The sequence below is a fragment of the Ambystoma mexicanum genome, chromosome 6q (assembly GCF_040938575.1).
Source record: "Ambystoma mexicanum isolate Mex_15411 chromosome 6q, UKY_AmexF1_1, whole genome shotgun sequence".
Classification (NCBI taxonomy): Eukaryota; Metazoa; Chordata; class Amphibia; order Caudata; family Ambystomatidae; genus Ambystoma; species Ambystoma mexicanum.
Genome location: NC_090937.1, coordinates 1474727539 through 1474752561, shown reverse-complemented (window position 1 = coordinate 1474752561; position 25023 = coordinate 1474727539). Strand labels below are relative to the sequence as shown.

The following is a 25023-nucleotide window of genomic DNA, read 5'->3' as shown; positions in this document are numbered from 1 at the left end:
AGAAGGTATAAATGTGCAACAAGATTCTCCAATCTTGGCACAAACACCTCCATCCATCGCTGTGATCATGTCTAGGACATATCTGTTCTAGAGGGTCATCAATCTTACAGCTCTCAGTTCTTCTCTGATTGCATTGAACCCTTATATGGTAGTGTTAATTGTCTGCAGCAATTCCCACCTGGTGATCTGAAGCCATTTGGTATTTGCTCCAACCTGGATCCTTAGCATGAAGATCTACGTGAACACTGAAGAAGTCTGTCTGAACAGTCTATGTTCATATGGTATAGCATCAAAGGCTTCTATTGATTTGGCTGAAAAGTAGTTCTCTCTCTTCATTCCATTTATCAATTCCATAGATCTCTTCCTCCTTAAATGAGCATCTGCTTTCGGGAACTATCAATGTTCAGGTCACCTTTAGGAATCACTAATACAGGAACATGGACATTCACCAATGTGCATATTCCTCCCCAATCTTTAGGCAATCTGATATAGGCCTTGGATCCACAAGCCCAATAATGATCCATGATTACTGCTGTTCCGATATTCATTCATGGTGCATCGAAGATTTGTCCACAGTTCTGATTCTCCCCCATTTTTCTTGTACCATTGTTTCTGAAGCATAATTTAGAACTTTCCATTGGTACTATCTGCAAGGGTCCTCCTCTGTCTTCGACCCATGTCAGTAGTTTAGCAAATTTTGACCATAATGGTTTACACAACATGTGTGCATTCTCGATTGTTGGTTGGTAGTGACCCATTATTACCCAGTTTCTGCAGATCACTACTCCTTCTTCCCAGCCGTCTGGTGATAAGACAGTTCCCCAAATCTGCATCTGGCCTCTGTTTTTCCAGCTGCAGATGTCTTCTGTAGAGTGTCCTGGAACTTTCCGTTTTTTATTCAATTCTCTTCTTATTCCGGTTCCTTTTATTCCGAGTTTCTCGTATCTTATCACAATGTTCTTTGTTTTAGCATTGTTTCTTTTATGTCTGGAACATAGTCATCTTCATTCGAATCTGTTGCTTGAGTTGCCCATTTGAGAGAGGCTGTTTGACCCATGAACTGGCCTCTGGTACTACAGAAAGCTAGGTGCACTATGCAGTGTGCAGTCAGGACATATATTTCAATAGCTATGAAGATCTTTGACTTCCTCATGCTGTATGGCAGGAGTGCACATACAAAACATTCTTCATCTGAAGTCCTTATTCCTACTTCTTTCATGTGTTGGTACCATATGTTGTTTCCCAAGTGTGCTGTGCTGTCCAGATAATCATTCTGTTCATAATTATCTTCTTGAGTGCTTCTTTTGGTTCTCAAAGTCTTCATGTAGTTTTCTATGACTATTTCTTTAAATGCATCACCATAGCTTCTTCTGGCTAGTCGGTTGCAGGAATGTCCATTCGGGTTCCTTGCATAGCAGAAAGTTCAGCAAGTCTTTCTTTATCCATCTGTCTTTTTCTAGCAGCAGCTAAAAACGGCCATAAAGATTCTGCTATAATCTCTGCATGTAATTTCTCCGTGGGACTTGTGCTTGGGCCTCTTGTCACTGGACCAGGTGTGTCTGCATGCATTATTTGGGTAGGCTCAACCTTTGTCAACCCTTTACTTTGTCTGATTCACTGACCCTGTTCAGGCATTTAAAAGCAGTTTTCTGAACCAAGTGCTATGTGTGATTTAATACTGACAACATCCATTTCAAGCTAAGGTATCTTCCCATTTTTTCTTGGGACAGGAATGACTATGTAGGGTCTAGGCTGCCTTGTAGTTGCCACGCTTACCTTTTCCTTCTGCTCAGAAACATATACAGGAGTTTTAGCAAGATGTGCTCCTATATAGAATGCAGTTCTCACAGTGAAAGCAATATGAGTAAGAATATAATGCATGTGTAGATGATGCAGTGGTAAGTTAGTCAACAGCACCTACTTCTTGGATAATGCGCACATCTATCCTCATGGGGCAACACAATATTACTACTTTGATTCCCCATCTCAAACATTTGATGCTAAGGAAAGAAAGACAAACTTTAAAAGCTCTTCGTTTTTAGATTGCTTTCTGGCAGCTGTTGTCTTCATTCAGCATTCATCCTCGATCAACTATCTGCTTTTCTGGATGCCTTAAGAAGTGACTTTATCTTTTTCTCTGAAACAATTTTTTTCACCGGTCGGGATGCAAATGTTCCTTTATCGTGAAGAAAAATGTCCTCGGTGAGCCTCTATGAAATTTGCTTCATTTATTAGTTCCCAATCGATGCCTCGAATCTGCTTTATTCCAGATTACCTGTTGCTTCCCTGTCAGCATAAACAACGAGTTTTGTCCTTCATTCAATTCCTAGATCTGTCCCTCAAAGGAAAGTTACCACATCCGTTTGTCTTCCAACGAGATGCGGGTATTCTTCAATTAGACGGAAGAACACCACACTGACTAGTCTATATGCTGCGTTGGCTGATAAGGGCATTTGTGTTTTCCTCACTGAACTCAGGCAACTTCAAAACCTCTTCAGTGATGATTATGAGTCATCTTCTTATGAGCTTTCATTGTCAGGATTTTGAATATAAGCTGCAATGCGACAAGTTCTCCCCACCAACGTAGGATAAGAACGTAACACCCACTCGAGATAGTAAGTATGAACCTAGAAAGGTCATCACTTGGTAACACCATGAGTAAAACCAAACAAGAACTCTGTGTAAAAAGAATCGGGGTACTGTACCCTCTTCCAATTGCTGTGTCCATGATCAAATTGTGGCACATCCTTATTCTTATCAAGTCTTAAGAATGCATCAGTCCAAAGTCAATAAACTACTGTGGCTTTTTAAGAATGCAGATCTTCTTTTACTCTGCTACTAAGATGCACAGAGTGTTCGAATGTGTCCTTTTACCCTTTTATTTATAGCTCAATAGGAAGTGTCCAAAATGAAGCCACGGTCCTACTAAAAAGTTCTTCACGCTTTCCACTTGTCAGGTTATGCGTCCTTCTTCCTCATCATAGATCTCGTCTGCACGTGCTGTGGTTCTTCCCTGATGATTGTAGCCTCTTCCCGGTGGGGTGCAGGCAGAGGGGTCTATACAGAGTAGATTTCGATGTCTCCTAGGAAGATCGAAGCTCACCTACCCTGCAATTTGACTGCAGACAGCGTCATGTCCTCAACGACAAAAGGACAGTTGAATCTGGGCTCGTCCCAATTTTTCCTTGTGTGGTTATGAATTAGGACTGTATCTCCTGGGTAAATTCTTGGACTTAGAAATTCAGGAGTTTGGGTTGTTGAAGCATCTCCTTTTGTGTTCTGTACTGCCCTACACCCTCGCCTCTGCAACTGTCCTCAAATCAAAGAAAAACTAGATGTTGAACAGTTCAAATAGTTTTGCAATTCAAGTCCTAAAATCTCTGTTCTAGAGAAAGGACATACTACAACAAGTAGGTATCTATATCCATTGCAAACTTGTATCATGTCGACATAGTCGATATGCAAGTGCTGAAAAGGGCCTTGGGATGACTCCCCTCACTATGTGCAGTGTATGCCCAGTCGTGACTTGTTGGCAAACAATACAATTTACCATAAAAAATGCAACATGCTCCATTAGGTTTGGTACGAACCAATCCTCAGCAACGGTTTCTCCCTAGTTGTATGTGCTGGGTAGTGTAGCTGTTCTAGCGCCACCCTTAATAAGGCTATAGGCATCACTGGTTTACCAGTGTTGTCTTGTCGCCACAATGCTTCAGAGGGGTTTAAAGAACACTCTCTTCGCTTCCACAAGTTCTTTTCCTCTTGTGGTGCTTCTCCTTGAAGCTCCACTATCTGTGTTTTAGACATATGATTATATCCCTTATCCACAATCATCATCACCGTAATTCTTTCATTCACATTAATGGTTTCAATATTGATCATCCCTGTATCTGTATTTGCTATGTGCTTGGCTTCAGCCACTGCTGCTCGATTCCCACATGAGATAAAATCTGTACCTTTCGTGTGAGCTGCACATTTAACGACTGCTATGCCCACCGGGTGTTGTAGTGCCTTAATGAGCCTGTCCAATAAGGCAGCGTGCTACACTGGCGTGCCGTCCGCTCGGAGGTAGCCCCTCCTTTTCCAGCACGTTATTCCTGCGTGTACCGTCGACATCACATAGGCGGAATCGCTGTACACTGTTACTTCCTGGTTTGCATGATTCTGAATTGCAAGTATCAATGCCAATAACTCTGCAGCTTGTGAGGAAAAATGAGATGGCAATCAAGTAATCGCAAGCACTCGAAATTCTCCATTTGCCAGATGTTTCAGTACTGCCGCGCCTGTATGTCTTTGCCCATCATTTTTATTTATTTATTTTGCATTTTTAAAGCGCTCACACAGCCCTCGGGCATCGAGGTGCTGTTCCAGGAATTGTGTTTTTTTTTTTTTTTAGTTACGTAATTGTTTTTTTTTGTCTTAGTTGCGTATTTATAACGCGCTTAAACACCCAGAGGTTTCTAAGCGCGGACCCGGGGATCGAACCTGTGTTGCTTCATGTCGTCTTGCTTCCAACACGCGCATGTTGCCACTGAGCTATCCTCCCGGGCAGGGAGACCCGAATACCCGTCAATGAAGACAATCTCTCCCCCTGCAAGTGCTTTGTCCTTTACTCTAGGGAGCTTGTCACAGAACTCTTCATAGCCTGCACAGTCGTGTATAGGCTCTCCTTCGGCGATTGGCTCAGCTATAAACATAGCTGTATTCATTATTTTACATCAAACTATTTTAATCGCTGGAGTTCATATAATGACCTCAGAGGCAGAAGCTCTTTGAGTAGTCAGCGTGCCTTTTGGTTTTTCCAAAACACCAAATAATGCTTGTTCAACAAATAATATCATAGAGCATCCCATCACTATGCTTGTAGTCTTATCTATGGTGAATTCGGCAGCTACCAAACTTTGTTCGCATGGAAAGTGACCTCTCATTACTGGGTCCAAAATTCCACTATAATATGCAAGGGGCTTGTACCCCAATGTTGTTCTCTGTGTGAGTACTTCTGTCATAAAAGTACCATCTGTATGCGAGAATAAAAATAATTCTTCTGCATAATTGGGGATCCCTAGAACTGGGTCTGTGCAGATTGATTTTTCCAATTCGTCAAACTCTTCTTCGATTGCCTCAGTCCACACAATTTTTTCTTTCATTGTCTGTGCTTATTCAAAGGCCTGTAAAAGGGGCCTCGTATACGAGCTGTAGTCAAAGACCCATGCCCTGACATAATTACAAAGTTCTAGAAAACTCTGCATCTGTTTTATCATGTGTGGCTTAAGCTGTTTTTAAAATTTCCACAGCTCTTTCAGGGGTGATCTTCTTTCCCTCATGTGAAATCAATTGGCCTATGCACAACACTTCTTGTTGAAAATATTGTAACTTTTCCTTGTCAACTTTGTAACATTTGTCAGCAAGTATAATCATTAGCTGAACAGAATCGTGTCTGCACTCTTCCTCTGTGGTGCTGCAAACTAAAATTTCATCTATGTATTGCAGCACAACAATTTCTAACGCAAGATTGCTCAAGTCCATCTGAAAGACTCTATTAAAAATTGATGGGGACTCACAGTACCCCTGGGAGATCCTTGTGCTTTTTAATCACGCTTGTCTAAAAGTAAATGATGTAAAATCTTGTGAGTCTTTATGCAATGGGTTTGAGAAAAATGCATTTTTCAAGTCGATCACCGTGAAATATCGTGCATCAACAGTAATATTACATAAAATTGTAGACAGGTTCGGGGCTAGAGGGAACTCGGCCTCTACAATTGGGTTTATTGGGCGAAGGTCTTGCACTAGTCTCCAAGACCCCCCCCTTCCCTTTTTTCACTGGGTAAATTGACATATTACATGGTGACTCTGACGTCACTACGATACCTTGGTGCATTATGGCAGAAATTGTCTTAAAGATGCCTTCATCTGCCTCTGGAGACATGGGATATTGTCGTGCTCGAGGTAAAATCACTTCTGGTTTCAATTTAATCTTCTCTTCCCCAATTCCTTTCAGTAAGCCTACATCATAGCGGCCAGTAGTCCACAATGAAGTTGGCACTTTCGTCATATCGTCATATCGTCATATCATCATCAAAATATTCAGGACGCTTCTTTGCTAGCATCATTCTCTGCGGAACTTCTTTCTTGATTGCCTTGACCAAATAAGTAATGCACATTTCAAATATCACAAAATCATCAGATATGTCATCTCCAAACAAGTCCTCATCAGTGACGTCAGTCACTCTGCAGCCTTCCTCAATGGCAATTATTGTGCTCCATCGTCTACCTTTATCATCAGTAGCATCAAGCAGAGCCATATTTCCTCGGACTAAAGCTGCTTCTATGTCTAAGGGGAAAATGTGCCCCTCCTCTTCGTCCATGGGTATCTGAGGTCTAAATAGAAACTCATCTTGTATTCTCATGGTTCTGCCTACTAGACCTGGCAACCATGTCAACAAAACACATATTCCATAATGGAACACTTTGGGTTCCAACGGTATCTCTCTAGGCGCTATTTGCCCTGTATATGCCCTGATCATTTCTCACACGTTTAAAAATGCATTCCTGGTGTTGAGCATACTATGACATCATCTGTAAATGAAATGGTTATATTCATTTTTGTCCTTAAATCTCATCCAAATATGTTGACAGGTGCTTGCCTTGATTAAAGCAGTGGCACTTTCACATCGTATTCTCCTATGGAGACTGGTAATTCTTCTGTAAAAGTAACTCGACTTGTTGCTTGTGTAAAGCCCTGAGTATTCATCGCATCGCTAGACATTGAAAATGTGCCCTCACGTATACACGAGCGCGTTGTACCCATGTCCTCATGAGGATTCAGCGTAATAGATAGGACTGAACACATCAGGTCTCCCAGTGAACTGTCCTATTTCGGGTACAGTCTCACTCCATCACCTGTGAATGGATTTCCTCCATCAACATTAACACCTTCAATTCTACGGTCATGGACGGTTCTGTGTTTGTGTTCTGCTGAAGTTGCATAGGAGATTGCTGCGATTGTCCTTGCGTTTGATTACCTGTTACTTGCTGTGATTGCAAGCCTTGCTGCACTCTTTGCGCTTGCTACTGCACTGTTTGATCTTGCACAAATCCATTTCCGCCCTGCTGCGAATATGCATGTGGATTTGGCGTTCCCTGTCTTGAAAACTGATCATTCTGTACCATCCCATGGTTTCTACACATACAAGCAATTTGCCCAGTCATTCCACATGTCCAACATACAAGCGCCTGTCTCCCCATCTGCCCATATTGCATGTATTGATTACCATTTTGCATATTCTGGAACCCTCCCTGATTATTCTTCCACACCCTTGATTACCTTGCCAACCTCTCCCTCGATATCCCCTTCCTCGTGGAGCATATCCATTATTTGTCTGATCAAACTGTCTTTGGTTATTTACTTGTGGCATGTTCACTGCCTGCTGTGAATTTGATCCGCCTACATTAATTAACATTGCCCCTTCAATGGCATACTTGGATAGTATTTTCTGAACTCATTTTGCTTCTTCACCTTTTCATGCATCATCCTTTTTGCGATTCTCTTCCTGCAGGAGTCTGCAATAATCTGCAATGGTTAACTGGATTTCCGACCATGGTTTGGCTTCAATCCCCACAGGTATAGAGTTCCCCCAAGCCTCACACGTTTCAAGTGCCCAACCGTTTTGAAAACTTTGAATGTAAAGCAACGGGTCCTCTCCTTCCTTCATTTTTTCGTCATTATAGCTCCCATATCGGACATGTCCGGATATAGTACGCAAAGCGCTTTCCAAATTGCTGCTCTACAATTGTTAAATGGTGCTGCATCATGCACAATGTTGACTATAGTCACACCAGGGTAACCTGCCCATGTCCATACTTCATCAGCTCTCTCAGTATGGCGATTAGAAGACCTTTAATATTGCCTATAGCTAATGTGTTCCCTCCCGTCATTTTCTCTAACTCATGTATCCATTTTCCAGTGCCGGAAGTTAAATTCGGGAGTTTACATTTAAAATTGTCTCTGTCCATCTGGGGCGATGGTATGTATTGTGGCCTGGCCCCTCCCTTTGCCAGCAAGGGGACTTGTGACGCTCTAAACTCATTCTCATCTCTCATCATTTGTCTATCTACCACTGGAGTAATATTCCCACATTGCCGTCTGCCTGGCAATGATCTTGGCTGGCTTACGTAAGTCGGGGACTCCCCCCTCTGACCATGTGGTTGCCCCATATGTCGGTCCGACTGTGTAAGTTGCTCTGGTGCCCTAGACATAGCTATTTTTAAATCCGACCATCTTACTCTCTTATCCATAGGCGAACATCCTTCTGGACCACATATATCACTTCTCTCGTCCCTCGGGAAGGTTTCCCTTTCTTCGTCTGATACGTCTTGGGCCCAACTTGTGCAACTTCTCTCATCATCATCTCTATTTAATGTTAGTCTGGCTAAAGACAGCTCTTTATGTCGCACTACAGGAGGCTTCCTCCGTGTCATACAAATGAGTGCTCTCAAGACGGTCAATTTTTTCCTTCCCTTGTGATTCTTTCTGGGCTTGTATTTCGTGGTATACCTTATCAATTGTGTCCCCAATGCTTTGTGAGTCAAACTCGTCTTCTAGTTTTGCTCTAGAAGTGCCTGGTACTGACTCAGACTCTGGAAAGAATTCCTCTATGTCTTCCCATGCTATCCATGGATTGGGGTTTCTTACTTCCCTTTCCAAATATTCGAGATCGCTTGTTCTCTGTCTTCTTTTACATTCCATGTCGTCATCGATTTCTCTGCGCTTTCTTGCTTCTTCTCTTACTCTATCTTCCTTTTTCTTTTTCATATCCCTTCATTCATATGCCCTTCGTATCTCCTGATCCCTTCCCCCCTGTATTCTTTTCTTTCTTATCCTTTCTTGTTCATCATCTTTTATTCTTTTTCCTCTTAGCCTTTCCTGTTCATCGGCTGTTCTCTTTTTATTGTCACGTTTTCTTTGCTCCTCTGCTTTCTCTTGTTTTTTAGTTTGCTCATCTTGATATAACTGTTCTCGTCTTTTTTTATCTTTTTTTTGCTCCTTCATCTTTCAATTGTTCCTCACTCTCTTTATCTTTTCTGACTTGTTCGTCTTGATCACCTCTTTGTCTTACATCTTCAACACTTTTTCCGTCAAATTTAAGAGAAATCTTACCCCCCAACCACTTGTTCTGTAAGAGCGCTAGTTCATCAGTTTTATCCTTGTCTTCTTTCCATCTCTTTATTTCTATCCTTATATCTAGAGATGTGCTTGGTCGATCGCTTCTTTCCTTATCGCATCTCTCCTTGTCCCTTGGGACTTTGGAGGTTATATCTTTCTCGGTGTCTCTCTCTGGGCCCTCGTCACTACTTTGCATATGTGACTCATATGACGGATTGCTATATCCGTTGCTGCTTTAAGTTCTCTTAAGGGGTATAACCCTTCATCTTTTTTAATCTCGTCTTTCATTTCCGACGGGGCCGGCGGAGCATAAGGCGCTTCACCCCCCTCTTTGCATATATTCAGTATCCAATCTAAAGGAGGCTCCTCCTCCTTTTCGTGTCCATGCATTTTCCAAAGCTCTAGACTTTCTAGGCGCTTTTCTAACTTTTTTCCTGTGTATGCAGCATGCAAATATGTCGTCATGTGCTGCAGAACTGCTCTTGATAATGACCCACCTTGTGGCCATGGCATGAACATTTTGTCTGTGGCCCCTTTAACCCATTCTGCACTGTATTGTTTAAGTTTAAGTGCGTGCTTTGGTAGCTGTTTGCAAAGATGCACTAATGGCGTAACTTCTTCCATTTCTAACCTTCACTTTTCACTTTGCTACCACTCGCTTATACTTTAATGACAGTTTCCAGTTTATGTCTCAATCAAAATACACTTATGAGCGAGCACCAACCGTTGCAAAGCTCCAATCTCGTCACAATACAATTTTTTATTTTTTTTACTTTAATCTTGCTAAAAAACAACCATCAAAGTTTAATCTTAAAACAATCAATTTTCGCGTCTCAACTTCACGTTTTTCTAGTTACATAAAACATTATTCTGTCCAACTCTGACATCATCACACCTTACAATCACATAAAACAAAACAGACAGACTTAACTGGCCACATGTACGTACTACTCACAATCTTTTCTTAAGACTCGCCTTAATCTCTACATCTGCTCCAATTTGAAACGTAAGCTAATTCCTTTAAGATTGTCTTTAATCAATCTCGTTGTCTATATGTCCCACATAAAGGGGCTCTGAATTAAAGCTTCTGCTAGCGCTCTTTAAGGCCTAGAAACAGGGTTTATCCTCATAGTGTGGCTACACTCACGACTATTTTTCCTCATATATTACTTGGCCACACTCAAGTCAATAAATATCTTGTTTCCCATATACACATATATTACACTCTTACTCTTGCATTATATTTTGTCCAGCTTCCCTCTGTTACTCTCCGTTTTTACCTACGCATGCATCCCTTTGCCACACTCTTTGGTCTATTCACTCACTGTTCGCATATTTTTCATCTTCTGACACTCTGGATCACTGCCTTTATTACCGCCTCCTCGAGCCGCTTCTCAGAGATGTGGGAGGGATTTCTATCTTAAAATAGGGGTCCGTCAAACCTTTCCTTGCAAGGATTTACCTATTCTAACCACTATCTACGGGGAGCTTCACGTCCTGACAGCCAAATGGCAAAGGTCGTGCGATATTGCTGAGACTTTAAGGTTACTTATGCCGATGGCCGATGGTATCTTATCTAACCATCAAATCTCTGCTAGCAAGTGAACTGGAGGCTTTCAGCCCTTTAAGATGAGTAGCGGTACCCTGGAGATAGATTTGAATGCAGATTTTATTCATACATCAATAATCAAGACGACAGAAATAGGCAAAGTTTGTCTGTTTTAATGTCAGGTATCTTAAAACAGGGAGTACAACGAACATCAGCAATCGCTCGATACTCTGACTCTAACCACTTAAAAAAAAAGTTGGGTTTGTATACCCAGAATTGGTGATAGCTGACGTGTTGACCTGCCTCATTACCAACGTCATCCTACGTGGCAAACTACTAAAACCTATCGGGAAGCGGGATTGGTGCTAGGTGAAGAACTAAGCATAGATAGGTTCTATATCTGTATGGAGTAACGGAAAGAGATAATTGGATAGTTGGCATCAGGTGGGGAAACTAAGCCCACCATTCAAAATGGCCACTATGAACGTCACTAAATGTACGACGTCCCATTGGCTACACATACTATAGGACCCACAACTATGTGGTCCCATACAATTGGTTGGCTCTAACCCCCATCAATAATTTTCCTACCTACATTAGCAGCATGCAGACTGAACAACCAGGTGCGGATAAGCTTGTCTTGATACCAGCTTCCCACAAATTAAAATATTATCCATCATCACCTCAATGGTCCAGTGTCAATTAGTGCTTTGAAGTTGGCCTTGAGTTTGTACTGTGTTCTCTGAGATTTTTTTAAGGAGTATGGGCACTGCCCTGCTTCCGTGCGTAGGTGTGATCATCTTGCTCGTCCAACTTTCTTCCATCACGAGACTGGACACCATGAATTGAGCCTTTTTGTGTATTTGATTTTATTCTTCAAACGTCCTCTGACGTATTTTGTTTTTGCTTGACCTCTGTGAACAGGAGCTTCTGTTCTTTCACGTTAATTGTATCTAATGTCAACCAACTCCAGTTTGATAAGACCTTGGCCTTCTTGGCTCAGTGAACTCCCTAGCTGCACTTTTATTCTGTTTAATACAATGGCTTTTCTCAACTGCGACACTAGAATGAGGCCTTCCTCGTTGTTCAGTACTGCTTTATATGTAGTGGAAATATCCATCCTTTACTTGTCCATATGTATCTATGAAGTATGTATGTATATGTTGGCGCTTGCCGTGCTCTAACTATTTTAAAAGCAAGTTGCTAGCTTCATGATTACTTTGCTGATTGTGTTACATTGCATCTGTACACATTTAAACTATGTTTCTTTATCAGGTTTGTGGTATACGTTATTTCATCTTGATCCCAAGTTGTCACTTATCCTTGGTATTTCGTTGTTCTTTATACATCATCTGCCTCCCTGGTCTGATTATCTTTCTATATGGGTGTCGATTCAACTATGTAGGACGTCACCATTCCTCCTGGTCATTCAGTTTCATTGATTCTTCAGGAATCTCGTTCAAATGGCCATCATATTTTCTTGGATGCAAGTATGGTTTTCTCAATGGGTACTTTACCTCCCATATTCTCTTAGGTATAGGTATTCTTATGGGTACTGCACAGAGCCTGCGCTCTTCTCTTTGTTGGTTCACGTGTTCAGTATATGTCACATATTTTGGTTCATACGCTTCAGGTAATGTATGCGGGCAGGTGGAGTGGGGGTACTCGGCTCCTCCTCTACACTGCTCATTCATAATACTACTGGTGTGTGGTTGCTACCTGCTCTCTAAGGGACCTGTGGCGATGGGGACTTGCAGGGCCGAGGCATTAGTAGGATGTGTGAAAGATCAAAATTGCTCTCCCCTTCATGCCATATTTTTCGGAATCTACAGAGTCGTTGGTCATATCTCTGCTAGTCAGCAAGAGCTGTGGGAGACAGCCGTAGGACATGGACTCTCCATCCCTCTCGAGGAACTGGTGCTGGCATTAGGCGCAACCACCCGCTGCAGCTAGGAAAGTGCATGGGAGATTGTGCATGCAGCACTGCCTTCATGCTTTCACATATGTTCCCACAACTCCCCCTGCCTATAGATCTGCACCAGATACTGTGATACTCGCTCATTCTAAAGCAGTGCACCGTTGCAGTGGTGCAACGGTCCAGGGGTGCCACACATGTGGATCATATATAATGCTGACACTGTGTGCTTTTTTCTTGCAACCTTAGTACAAAGAAACACACATTGTTGTATTAATGTGATTTGCAAAATGCCAGACTCAATTTGTGGTTTTTCTCTTTTAGATTTCCACCGGAGATATCGACGACACTTTAGAAAGCAGTAAGTGAATTTGCACTTTGAACATATTTACTATATTCATTTTACTTAATTTAAATTTTCTTTCCCGCCATCCTTTTTTTGCACTTCTAAATGTAACCTCAGTTAAACGCAGACGGTGAAATCCGGTGGCCCAATGATTGAGTGAACATCATTACCTCTCTGTCATATTTTGGGCTGACAAGCATAAGCATACTTACAATGGGCCTCATTACGACCCAGGTGGTAAGGGGTTTACGGCGCCGTAAACAGCGCCGACCCTTACCGCCTGAGTACGAGGTCCCTTAGCGCCATGGCGGATTTAACACCTGCGTTTAGCAGGTGTCAAAATCCATGGCGCTAAGGGACCATGGAGTTAATTACGCCACCGTAATTTACGGTGGCGTAATTAACGCCTTCCCCACTCCCATTATGCCCTATGGGGCAAAAATGGGAATGGGGAAGGGTAAATGGGGATTGGGGACTTACCGCCCCGCCAAACTCGGAATGGGGCGGTAAATCCGCCAACCACCATGGCGTAAACGTAGTTTACGCCATGGTGGTAAAGTCACGGCCCAGGCGGTAACTTACCGCCTGGGTCGTAATGAGGCCCAATGACCTCCTTTGGGACAAGGTGGTTCAACTGACTCGTCCACCTTTTCCCTCGAAATGTGTATTCTCATTTTATGTGAAGCTGTCCTCAGATACTGCCATGCAAAGAAATCCAGTGATCAGGAATAAGTCAATAATATATATATATTGGTAGCAGGGTGCATGGGAGAGAAACAACACTGGCACTGGGTTGTATAACGACAAGAGTAAACAAACAGGTGCCCACTGTCCGTGGAACACTCGCGTCCCCTGCACACCAAGCATTATTTTACAACAAACAACAATTTAGAGTCAATGTTAATAAATCATGTAAAGAAATTCAGTCACTCATTTTTCAAAGGGTTTTTTTTTTGTTTCTCTTGTAAATAATGAACAAATATTCACAAATAATTACACAAAATTCTGTACAGTACATATAGTTTGTATATTTTTTAAAGAACAATAGACATATCTCTGCTCTACGCGTTTTGGGATACCAGTCCCTTCTTCAGGAGCAAGAACTTGTAGTTTCTTTCATACGTGAATCTTCACGATGATCTATAAACTCAAATAGAGAATACACTCTTGTAGTTCTAAAAATGTCACACGGTTACATGTACATATTTAGACACAAACTCTATGAAGACTAGCAAGAGCTGTGCTGATACGAGCTGGGTGGATTCTGCGTGGCTGAATTACATCGGTGTACCAATAAAGGGAGTAATTAAGTATCACATTGCTTCTAGTCTTGCAGAAATGGCCCGGTGTGGCAAACGTTGATGCTTGAGGTCCTATGTCCAATTGGGCCAGAATATATTAAAAGAGAACTTTTGGCTGTGCAGCCGTCTGATGTCTGCCTTCAAATGAGTGTGTAGGAAGGGGGACACTGGACGAGGAATGTTATTTATTTATTGTGCATTTGTTAGGCACTTATACAACAAATTGGTGTTTTCTGGCACTACAAGACAAAGTGGGAGGGGACAGGGGAGTAAATATAATGGAGAAAAAAAACAGTAACTATACAATCATGGTCCTACTAGGCCTTGTGAAATTCGGACGTGCAAGTGCAGTGAAGAGAGGTGCAGGAGGTTGGGTTGGTGGTGGCAGGGGGCAAGGTATGGGCAACTGCTGGTGAGAGCCAGGGATGGAAGTGCTGAGGGGTGCTAGGGGAGGAGGAGTCCCAAGGGTGGGATGCATGTCGCCTGCCCATAAGGGCAATGCTGTGGGGGCATGGGGTTGGTGCTGGTGTCGACTGGGCAGGGGCCTGCTAACCTGTAAGATTCATGAAAGTCCAAGCCACCAGTCTCAGCAGCAGTCTAGTAATCAGCAGGTAAGGGAGAGAGGGACAGAGGTAGAGAAAAGCAGAGTTTTGAGAAGTTTTTTCCGGAATTTAAGGAGGTACGGCTGAAGTCTGAGAGGGGCAGGAAGGCTGTTCCAAAGAGAGGCACCAGCCTAAGACAGGGACCTACCCCCCACTATCTGCTTGGACAAGCGTTTGACAAGCAAGGGTTGTAGTTAGAGGAGCAGAGGGCTCTAGCAGGGAAGTATTTAGGGTGAGAAAGTTGGAGAGAGTGTGGTCCCAGGCCCCAGAAAGCCTTAAAATGATGCAGAGGATCTTGAATGTGTGGGGATATCTTAGGGCTGCATAAATACGGTCTCTGGGCGTGAAGCCAAGGATGAGTCCTGCAGCCCTATTCTGGTTTAGCTGAAGAGGGCATAGGGAGGAAAGGGGGTGAGTGGGGAAGAGGCTGTTGCAGTAGTCAAACCTAGAGAGGAGAGAGCTCTGGAAACATTGAGCTTCTGGGGAAAGGTGAGGAAAGGGAGAATGACTCTAAGGAGGTGAACCTGGAAGTGGGCCTTCTTGGCAAGGTCCGAGATGTGAGGGGTAAAGGAGAGGAGTCGAAGATGAAGATGACCCAAGGTTTTTGGCCTCACAGGATGGTGAGGGTAGAGGGCCCAAGCAATGTGGCCACAGGGTAGGATGAAAACAGGGTGCAGGTGTCGCAAAAAGAAGGATCGCCATCTTACTGGAATTAAGACAGAGATCATTAGCCCCACACTATGTTGGATAGCGGTGAGTCAGGAGGAAGAGGAAGTAGTAGAGGGAAGTTTAAAGGAAAGTTGTGTGTCATCAGCATAACACTGGAAATGAGGAGAGAAGGAAGACATCAGGTGAGCAAGAGGAGCGAGATAGAATCAAAGAGCCATTGCGATAGGATAGATGTCTTAGTGACACCACAGGTAGAGAGTGAAGTGGTGGAGGAGAAAGGGCCCAGCTGCAACTGGAAGCAGTAGTTAGTGAGGAAAGAGTTCAGCCAATCCAGTTCCCAGTCAATGATGCAGAGGGTATCACTGAGCCGTTTTATGAGGATGGAATGGTTGACCGTGTCAAAGGCAGGTGAGAGATTGAGGAGAGTGAGAACAGCAGGAGAGTTAGAGTCAAGATTTGCGAGCATGTCTTCACAGGTGTTCAGGAGAGCAGTTTCCGTGCCTCTGGATGCCCGGACCCAGATTGATCGTCATAGAGGCAGCCAACAAGTTCAGTATGAAGGATCAATTGGGGGAGGACCAACTTCTCCAAGAGCTTACCCAGGAAGGGGGTGGAGGAAATCCGGCGCTTGTTAGCGGGCAAGGGGGTCAGCAGATGGCTTTGTTAGGAGAGGATGCACAAGGGAGTATTTGAGGGATAGAGGGAAAGAGCCAGTGGCAAAGGAGTGGTTACAGAAATCAGCAAGAGCCGGGGCGAGAGAGGGGATGTTGTCATTAATGGTTCTAGAAGAGCAGGGAAGCACCTGTTTGGATAAGACTTTCATAGAGCAGACAAATTTAGAGACCTCATCAGGTGCTATGGGCAGGAGGGAGGAGAATTCTGGGAGTGGAAGGAGGGCAGCCAAAGGAGGACAGGAGCAGGAGAGGAGGTAGGAGTGGTGGAGTGAGGACAAAAAGGTCCTAAGTTTTAGAGGTGAAGTGGAAGGCCAAGACGGTGCAGATGGCCTGGGAAGGAAGGCCAGGTGTGAGGAATGCAGTTGAATTGGCAAGTTCCTTGCCGATTTTAAAATGTTTAGCCATGTTGTTAGGGGTGCAGAGATATGGGATTGGATGTGGGCGCTCTTCTTGGAGCGGATGGAAAATTATATTGCCTTTGGAGCAGGCGACAGAGATGAAGGCATCCAGAGTGTGTCCGGCTGAGTGTGTTGGACCGGAAAGGGTGAATAGTGAGAAAGAGGGAGTCACAGAGGTCAAGGAACAGTAAGGTGGCTGATACAGGAGAGTCGAGGTGGATATTGAAGTCACTGAGGAGGAGGAGTTTGGAAGAAGAGGTCAAGAGGGAGGAGGTGAGGTTTGCCAATTCAGAGAGGAAGAGAGAGATTGATCCAATAGGGGGTTGTCGATGGTAGCAATGGTGAGTGAGAGAGAAGGAGACACCCTGAGCCTACAGACGAGGCATTCAAAAGAGGAGTAGGATTGAATAGGTATGATAGTGGCAGGGACCCACTCAAGGAAAATCAGGGCTACTCCACCTACAGGCTTTTTGGGCCTGGGTTTGGAGAGGAGTGTGCAGCCCTTAGGAAGGAGAGTGTCAAGAGCAAAGATAGAGCTGGCATTGAAACACATCTCAGTGAGGGCGAGAACATCGAGGTGGAAGTCTTTAAGAAGGAGACAGGTGTCAGTGGAGGGTTTGACAGCAGAGCATGCTTACAGAGTAGCTAAGTGAACATGATTGCCATCTTTAAAGGTTTTCCAAGATGGGGCCAGGGGCGTGGTACTCCTGTTGGTGGTGGTGGAGAGGTTAGAGGAGAAGTGGAAGAAGAGGGGCAGGATAAGGGAGGAAGTTAATGAAAGAGGGCAAGCATCGGTCAAGGCGAAGAGTAGGTTGAAAACCTCGGCCATGATAGTGCCATTGTGAGAGACATTAATGATGCACCTAGAGGATGAGAAGTTTCCCAAGAGTACTTCCCATCTAGTGCGCCATTAATGGGTGAAGAGAGGAAAGGGGAGAGAGTAAAAACCAGGTGGGGAGTCCCTAAGTCCGGGGAGGGGACAGAAAAGAGGATGTCGGTAAAAGTCTGCCTGGAAGTAGCATTGATGTAGGTGTCAGCAATAGGTAGGCCTGGATTAGAGGCCAGGAGGGCTTCTTTAAGATTTATTCTTCCAGACTTTGTGAGAGAGATAGGAGTAGCATTTAGAATAGATAGGGAAGTGCCATGTAAGTAGCGGGGGAGGGAAGAGACAGGCACGGAGCTACACAGTGCAGAAAGAAGCTCACCAGGCGGCCTAGCAGCCAAGCAGGCATAGATGAAGGAGGTGCTTTAAACAGAAAATGGTCAAGGTAGCAGAATTTTAAGTACCCAGACTTGGTGAGCGCCAAAGAGCAGCTAAAAACAATCAATACACAAGTTTAAAGGCACATCTAAATTCAACTTTACAGCAAAGCACTAAAATGCAGCAGAAAGAATTCAATGCGCAGGTTTAAAAACACATCTAAATTCAATTTACCGGCAAAGCACTAAAATGCAGCAAACAACAATCAATGCACAGGTTTAAAGGCACATCTAAATTCAGTTTACCGGCAAAGCACAACAATGCAGCAGAAAACAAACAATAGTGAATCTTGTTATCCTAGTCCTTGTCCCCCTTCCTCCAGATGAGCACCTCCATCAAAAAGTTTCAGAAACAAGGTTGTTCTGGCTAAGATTAAAAGGACGGAAGAAAGAAAGATGGTGCGGACAGGATGCTCATTCGCATGCTGGTCTCCCCATTTTTGCTTTTCTATGTTTTATGCTGCTGCAGGAAAGTGCTCCTTTTCTGGAGGCAGGGCAAAACGAAGGAGAGTGTGAGACTCACTACTGTAAGTCCTTTGTACTTTTCTATCTTGCAGTAGCCATAGTTACTGCCTCCATGCGTGGTGCTGCTAGATTTGATCCATGGTAGGCTATCACACCGAAGTGGAATATTCTGTTGGCGGAATCACCTCCCCTGCAGACACCTCTGCTCAGGTCTGACCTGTGGAGCAGCCCCTGTTTTCACAGTTAGTGGAAACACCTTGCACGACTAGAATAGCCTTTATCTGATGGATCGCGGGGCACGTGGGGAACTGGCTTTAGAACTACTTGAATCAAGCAGCACCCTCTCCAAATGTGGGAGGCTAGGTGCTACACTAAGGGCCTCATCACGAGGTGGGCGGTAACCGTTAAATCCGGCGGAAATGGTATTAGCACTGCCAATACCGCTCCGCCGGATCACGAGTACAAATTCCACCAGCGCAATTACAGCCGGCGTTATTACAGCTGGCTGTAATAGCGCCGGCATACATAGCGCAGACACCCATTAGCGCTATTACAGAGCCATCACGAGTCCGGCGTAGGTGCTATTAGCGCCAGAAAACAGGCGGAAAATACCCATAGCCAAATGCTGGAGGTAAAAGAACCCAGGAGACAGCCAAAAGTGCCCAGGTGAAACCAATGCAAATCAGAGGCCTACAAAGGACCCACATTGCACAACACACCCTTCCCAACAGCATGTTGCCATTTGGGGCCGGGAGCCTTGATGATGACATCTAGTTGCTGCGCCTGGAGCTGCAGAGTCCTGCCAACCAGCCCAGGGCCCTGAGAGCACAGTGATAATTGGGGATGAGGAGAAGGAGGAGGAGACCAGCACCAGCAAGGCGGCAAGCAATCCCCAGGGTCAGGCTGGACAGAGCAACCATCACGCAGTTGCTGGACACAATCCAGACTGACATAAGCAGCTGTATAGCCATCAGCTCTGCTGTGCCTCCACTTGTCAAGCTTGTGTCGGTACGACTGTACCTGGGGACTGGCAGCTACCAACACACCATTGGCATCATGCACGGCATGGCCCAGTCCACCTTCAGTGCCGTGCTGGGACAGGTGCTGGATGCACTGCTTCTCCATGTGAATGAGCATATTGCATTGCCAGCCACACAGGCACAGGTCAACCAGCTCAAGGGCCAAGTCCCGGACGTCATAGCAGCCCTGGACTGCACACATGTAGCACTAGTAGCCCCCCGGCAACATGAGGCAGTTTACAGGAACCGTAAGAATTACCATCCAATGAACGTGCAGGTGACATGTAGCCCTGACCTAACCTTCACCCACTGCTGAGCCCGCTACCCAGGATCCACCCCCGATTGCACAACAGTACCCTGCCAGCCTACATGGAGAGGCACTAAGGCCACAACGCATGGATGTTGGGGGAGTACAAAACTAGCCTCAAATGCATGCCAAATTGCATCTGCTGGGCAGGGGGCATAGAGAGAGGAATCCCTGCATGCCAGCATGAGACACAGGCAGCACTAGCACTGCAACATTACCATGCCTGTGCCTCACACCCGAAACCTTGCACACGTTCAACACAGCAGAACACAGTCTGAATGTCACACACCTGTGAAAGCACAGTTACATATGGAAGCACAACTACCACTAAGCATCTTGTGTGTGCCGCAGTGCTGCACCTCACCCTGACACAGAAGGGACATCCCACCCTGGCCACCAGACATTCATGACAATAGACTCCTAATTCAGGCACATTCACAAAGCCACCATTCACGAGTAGTTGGAGTCATGACCATCCCTGAGATACTGACCCATGATAGGGTAACCACATGCCTGGCCAAATGTACATGACCATGCCAAGTATCAAACGCAACACCAGCCATAGCGAATGCCATGACACATGCCCTAACAACGTGTCACCTGAACATGCAGACATAAGGGTGCCCCCATCCAGTGATAATGGACAGAGTACTGTGGCATTTCAACACTAGGGTTGTGCATGCAGTAAATGGTTCATTGATTGAATATTGCACCTTGCACAACACACACCACAATGAAACTAACCAAATAGGAATGAGCGTGCGTGTACAGCATGAGAGTGACATACAAAGGAATCCACATATTGATACACTGTTGTATGTAAACCTCAGGCCATGCATGTCTCAGAAGGTGAAGGATGTATGTCAAAATGTCACTGGGATAGCAGGAACCTTCACAACACATACCTGATTGTGCTGCCAATGTCACTGATGACTGAGCCTTGTACACCCACTAAACCAACCTAGCCCTAATGTACACATTTTCTCCCGTGCAGGTGATTTTGGATACCCGCAGTACACATGTCTTATGACTCCTGTGCGTCATCCACAAACTCCAGCTGAGCTGGCATACAACATTGCCCATGGGTGTATACGAATCCGTGTGGAAAGGGCATTTGGACTGCTGAAGGCACGATTCCGGTGCTTAGACCATACGGGAGGGGCAATGATGTATGCATCTCATAAAGTCGGCAAAATCATACTTACCTGTGCCATGCTTCACAACATTTGCTGTCGCCACCATGTGCTGCTGCCCCCTGATGCTGATGGCCAGCCACCTGGGGATGGGAGTGATGATGAAAATGTGGCCAAAGCCATGCCACATGCACACAGTGATGCAGTGAGGGAGGGGAGGTTGACCAGACAGGCCTTGATTGACAATTAGTTTTGATCCACTGCATTGAAACACTTGACACATACCACTTGTAGAATAAAGAGCACTTCAACTCAATCATGAATGTCCATGCTATGTATGAATTTTTAACAGGATTTATTGAAATTTTTAACAAACCCCCCACTCCCCTGTAAACTCCCCATCACATAATCCCCTCAGCCCCCTTATAAACTCCCCATCACACAGTCCCCCCACCCCCTGTAAACTCCCCATCACACGACCCCCCACCCACTCAGCACACTCCTACATAGTGTGTCCATGTGCACAACTGTGACACGTGGACCTAGGATGGACGTGGCCGCTTTCCACGGCCAGGTCCCTCTGGTGAACAGCGGGTGAGATTTTGCAGGGAACGTCGCCTGGGCGATGACTCCAGGAATCCCTCAGTGGGCATGGTTGAAGCAGATGGTATTGCTCCGGAGACCTGCAGCTGCTGGCGGAGCAGATTGTTCGCCTCCCGCATCTGCTCAGCATGTGCGGATTGGACCTCGCACAGCTCCCGTATCCTCTGACCGAAAACTGTCAGGGCCGCTGTGCCGCCCTCCACGATCCTACGGGTCCGTGCATTGTCTCATGCCATGGTCTTTGCAGCATCCTGTATTGCATTGCTGATAGCCTAGATTTGGTGTGTGTGTTCCGTTGACATTTCCTCAATGCGCTGCTGTCAGGCCTCCATCAGATCCAGCCGCCCCATTACTGCTTCTCCCGTGATGAAGGGTCTTTGAGGTGTGCCTGGGATTGAACTGACAGCGCAGTGTGGGTTCGGAGGGGGGCTGTTTGGGGACATGGTGCCACCTCTGATGGGGCTACTGTGGTTAGAGTGACTTTCCTCATGGGAGTCATAAGATGGTGTGTCCACATCTGGCTGAGGTGTGCGGGCGCATGCTCTGGGCTCCCCTGGGTTGTGGACAACTCTTGTGTGACACTGTGGCTAGGTGAAGACAGCAGGGCAGTGCATCGTGCTGCTGTGGGAGTGTGGCCCTCATCAGAGTCAGACCAACTTGTGGCTCCCTCCACGCCCTGGGTGCCCGTAGTGGATTCCGGTGAATGAGGCCCTGCAGCCCTGTGGACGCTGCACCCGTTTGGTTGGGCTAAGTAGGGGTCACGTTGGATCTGCCCGGCCCCTTTTGCAGGGTGGTGGTGCTGGTAGAAGCGTGCCGGGTCAAACGGCTGGTTGTTGTTGCCTCCTCACCATCATCATCAGCCTGTGATGAGTGATGCGTGTCTGTGGGGTACATAGGGTGTTGTATGAGTTGAGGGCAGCTTAGATTTGTATCATGAATATCATGTCTTACAGTGGGTTTGGACAGTTTCAATCATGCTTCGCCATTGCTTTTTGGTGACTTCCCATGTTGTGATTGTTGGAACATGGTACTGGAGAGAGACACTGCTCTGATATGTTGGTGTGACATCTTCAGATGTCTGCTGGGGATGCACGGCACCCATATTGCTTGGGGTGGGGTGCTTTCATACACACTCACACATCATGTTGCTGTGCCATGGCCATGGATGTTTTTCCCCTGGGCCTTGTGTTGATGCAGTGTACGTACTCAGGGGACTAAGGGGCGCTACGGTACTGTGGTATGAAGGGTCAGTTATGGGTGGCTGCAGTGCCTCACGCACATTGCATGGACATATATTCAATCAGGGTCTGGAGGCGTGGCTCTTAGAGGTTCATGCATTTTTAGGGGAGTGTCTCACCTACAGCCTCCTGGGTACCGGTGTCTCTCCTCCCAGGGGGTGAGCTCGGGTGGTGGTGGTGCTGGCCCTTCTCCTTTCACCATATTTGCACTCCTGTGCTCGGAGAGTAGGCCACGTACTCGGACCCGCAAGTCATTGAGACGCTAGCAGCAATCCTCACCATCCCTGGGCACGCGGCCCACGCAGACACCCTGTGGCTGTTTTGCCTCCATATCTGCACTCTATGCTGGCCAGTTGTCGTGCGCTGCAGTGCGCCATACATCTCTTGCTGATGGGCCACTGCCTCCACCACCAGTAGGGCTAGCTCCTGGTCGTTGAACTTTGGTTCTCTCACCCTGTCCAGGGCTGACTTGCCCCTCGTGCATTCCTGAGACATTTTTACTGGGGTGGATGGCTTGCAGGGGCTGTGATTTTCGGCAGATTGTGATTTCCAAAATGGCCACCGCTTTATTTGTCATTCCGGCGGGGCTGCGTTTCCCGCGTGATAAAAGCACTGTGGCTCGGGCGGTAGCGCAATGTGCAATGGATTTACGGGGTCCTGGACAATTTTTACGCCAAGTGCTATTTGCGTTAACGCCATGTCCCTGTGCGCGTGCATGCAAACTCGTGATCTGCCGTACTTTCCGCCAGGCAACGTGGCGTTAGCGCAAATAGCACTCAGCGGGGAAATCCGCCAGAATACCGCCAAACTCGTGATGAGGCCGTTAGAGCCAGACTGAACTGAACCACCTAGCCGTTTTAGTTTATGTAACCCTTTCCCGCTCACGTTTACCACTCCATGTAATAAAATACTGACTACTCTGGTGGACATTGTAGTCCCAAGCAGTTACACGTAAATTATATTATCATATTATATGACATTGTTGCCCTGTATCACAAAACACTTATTTAAGTGTGTACTGTCGACACATGACATATACTTCACATAAAGCCTTTGATTGCGTTAAAAGACCAATCGGAGTTGATCTTACTTTGGGAAGTAATTGCATGCATTGTTTTGCTCTATAATGGTTACTACCGGCAATGAATAATATTTGCACATATAGCTTGGCATATTCATTTTATTTTAAAACATCATAAAAAAAACCACCAAGTTCACAAATATACTCATAGGTAAACCTATTAAAATGTATTTTTCTATTCTTCTGCAAACAAGAATGCCTTTTTCAGTGTATCAGTGAGATAAGCATGAAAGGATGAGCCCCAACATGGCGTGGTCAGCCTCTCAGGTCCGAGTTTGATAAATGGAAAACCATCAAATGTTGGTGTAGTAACAAATACCCTTTGCTGCACTATGACATTGTCAAAACTGTGGCAGCAAGAGCTACATGTAAAGAGTATTTCATTATTAGCATTGATGTATATTTCAAATGAAATAACTCAGTTATAATAGTATTATTACTGAGGGTTATTTCACCTTTTCTCCCCCTCTAAAGATATGAAAACTGGGAGGGATTTTAAAATAACCCTCAGTCGGGTCCTTAAAGCCAACGTAAGGTTCAGACTTTTCTCAAGTACTTGCTCAAAGTTACTAAGGAGCTCACATTGCTTTCCGAGGGTACCAGATCATGAAATTTGAACTAAACCAATATTGCAACATAAGGAACGGGCCATGTTGGAGAGTGCGGTACGTTACTGGGATCAGGCAGGAATGAGTGAACTTTCTCTCAGTAATAGTGCTTGAGTGTCCCGTTTTGCATTGTATTCCATAATTTAAGGCATCTTTATACCTATTATACCATTGTATCAAAGTCATTTTGTATTATTTGATTATATTGTGCTCTTCAGTAACTTAAATCAATGCATTTTTGTTCTTTTTTAAATTATATGTTTAGCATTTTATCATTTTTCTGTGCTGTTTAAATTGTGTTGTTTTATAAAATACCCTACCCCCAACTCTTATGAAGGAAAGCTTTTTAATCAGACTGCTAGCAATAGAATAGGTTTGTGGCCTAATTAAATTTGCTATTGTTCCCACTTGTCTGGGACTATTAGAACATTGTCTAGGAGAGAGTTTCGTTTGGAAGTGATTGAAGACATCTCAATCATTTTAATTTCTTTTTGCTATGTATGAAATCTCATCACAGCGTAACTGGAAGGACACAGCGACTATGCGTTGGTAAAGAACACATCTTGGGAAGCTAACATAACAGACAGGAGGTCCGGGGAGCCTAGGGCTGTTTGATAAATTGCTTGAAGGTGCTGTCCATTCTCTTTATTCTTCTCTTTATTGATATAGTCAACATTCAGATTTAAAGAACA

General features: G+C 45.1%; 1 protein-coding gene across 1 annotated transcript in view; it reads left to right on the top strand.

The window, feature by feature from the left end:
* The window catches only part of CD8B (CD8 subunit beta), a 216317-nt gene that overhangs the window by 166185 nt on the left and 25109 nt on the right, over positions 1–25023 (top strand). The window contains exon 5 of the mRNA XM_069630338.1: positions 12952–12988. Coding sequence (XP_069486439.1) covers positions 12952–12988 — 37 coding nt within the window. The remainder of the gene's footprint in view (positions 1–12951; positions 12989–25023) is intronic.